This window comes from Bos javanicus, chromosome X (genome assembly GCF_032452875.1).
Source record: "Bos javanicus breed banteng chromosome X, ARS-OSU_banteng_1.0, whole genome shotgun sequence".
Taxonomy (NCBI): Eukaryota; Metazoa; Chordata; class Mammalia; order Artiodactyla; family Bovidae; genus Bos; species Bos javanicus.
This window is the reverse complement of record NC_083897.1, coordinates 54,303,579-54,305,474: the sequence shown is the minus strand read 5'-3', so window position 1 is coordinate 54,305,474 and position 1,896 is coordinate 54,303,579. Positions and strand designations below refer to the sequence as shown.

At 48.7% G+C, this 1,896-nt stretch overlaps 1 protein-coding gene across 1 annotated transcript; it reads right to left on the bottom strand.

Moving 5' to 3' along the window:
- Positions 1–551: 551 nt before the first annotated feature.
- LOC133242402 (histone H2B 1/2-like) lies at positions 552–1,665 on the bottom strand. The gene has a single exon (XM_061408559.1). The coding sequence runs from the start codon at positions 1,231–1,233 to the stop codon at positions 742–744; it is 492 nt and encodes a 163-aa protein (XP_061264543.1). The 5' UTR covers positions 1,234–1,665; the 3' UTR covers positions 552–741.
- Between the last annotated feature and the right edge of the window lie 231 nt (positions 1,666–1,896).

Sequence of the window (1,896 nt, the reverse complement as noted above, 5' to 3'; positions counted from 1 at the left end):
TCGAACCTGCCATTCCTGCAACTCCTGCACTGTAGGCAGATTCTTTACCGCTGAGCCGCCTGGGAAGCACACACTGCTCTTTATTGGTTGCAAATCCAATGGACGGAGGAGCCTGGGCTGCGGTCCATGGGATCCCTAAGAGTTGGACACGACTGAGCGACTTCACTTTCACTTTTCACTTTCATGCACTGGAGAAGGAAACGGCAACCCACTCCAGTGTTCTTGCCTGGAGAATCCCAGGGATGGGGGAGCCTGGTGGGCTGCCGTCTGTGGGGTCGCACAGAGTTGGACACGACTGAAGCATCTTAGCAGCAGTAGCAGCAGCGGCATACCCCATATAAAAATCCCTGGATGATACCTAAATATAGGTGGGAGAATAAAAATGAAAAAGGCCAATGAAACTTTTAGGGATAGAATTTTGACCATAAAGATCCTTTAAATCGCTGACTGAGAAACCACGAATAGAAATAACCATTTAGAAAAGTGACGAGTTGCAATACGTTAAGAAAATAGTACACGGTTTTCCATCGAACAAATGGCACAACCAACTGTTATTGAAGCAAACTTGATGAGGTTTTTAACGTTTTCTTTTGGATGGAAATGTTTTAAAGATGGAAAGTAGGGCATACGTAAAGAACCCAGAGTGGATGGACGTGGCTCTTTATCACTACAGGTCTTTTCCCTTCGAGTGGTTCTGATAAGAGTCTTTGGTTTGCGATGCTGCGGTGGTCATGAGGCAGTTCATCTGCGGGTGTTGTATCTGATGACCGACTTGGTGGCCTCGGACACTGCGTGCTTGCCGATCTCCCCAGGCAAGAGAAGACGCACGGCTCTCTGGATCTCTCCACTCGTGATGGTGCAGTGCTTGCTGGAGTGGGCCAGGCTCCCGGCCTCTTCGGCGATCTGCTCAAACATATGCTTCACGAACGAATCCATGACGTTCATGGCCTCGTGAGAGAGACTCAGGCCTGTCTGCACTTGCTTCAGCACCCTGCGGAAATAGGTGGCGAAGCTTGCAAAGTTGTCCTGATGGCAGCGGCGGCGGGGGCGGCGGCCCTTAGCTGTCTTCCGTTTCGCCTTCTTTGGCTTAGCATCATAGGGCTCCGGTTCGGAGGGCTCCGATTCTGAGGTCTCTGTTTCAGAGGGCTCCGTTTCAGAGGGCTCTGTTTTGGAGGTTCCGGCTTCGTTGGTGCCAGGGTCTTCCTCAGAGTTGTCAGAGGATGGTTGAGCCATGTCGGAGCCACCAGTCCCCACTACTCAGAGGAAAGGACATGCGGGGGTTGAAGGCAGTTTGCGGAGTTTATAAGCCCTGCTCTCTCTGAAGTCACAAACACTGTCCATATCTGATTGGATAAAATGCAAGACAGGAGGCCTGTTACTATGGCAGCCCATGTCACGTGACACTGGATGCTCCACCCCCAACTCCCACCGCCCCTCCCCCAAGTTTAACCACACAGTCAGTCAAACTCAGTGGTATCTTTAAACTTTGCGTGACTTCCACCAGAAAAATCTTTGAACACTGCCCCATGAAGGAGACAGTCATCTATTCACCTCAGCTGATTTATGTCTACTATTGATGCATGAGAAGTTTCAAAGATGTCACCAAAGCCATCTAAGTTGAAAAATGTAATAATCAGTTAGAGCTTCCTGAAAGAGTCTGACTGACCTCCATAACTCAAACTCTTTCAGACATCAGAGTGACTCAGGTCACTTGGTAGACATTTTACTCCAACACAGAATCTTTTCCTTCTGATTGACCTACAGTCCCATGAGCAGAAACTCCTGACTTCCTCAGCAGAGTGCTCCTGAAAATCATAGCAATTAGTTGACCAGCTATTATCTCCAAAACTTATCAAAGCCAATGATCACTATGAAGAGAATGGCAAAATCCCATTT

Excerpts from the sequence above, each read along its gene's own strand:
- LOC133242402 (XM_061408559.1), bottom strand. The coding sequence starts at position 1,233 with ATGGCTCAACCATCCTCTGACAACTCTGAGGAAGACCCTGGCACCAAC.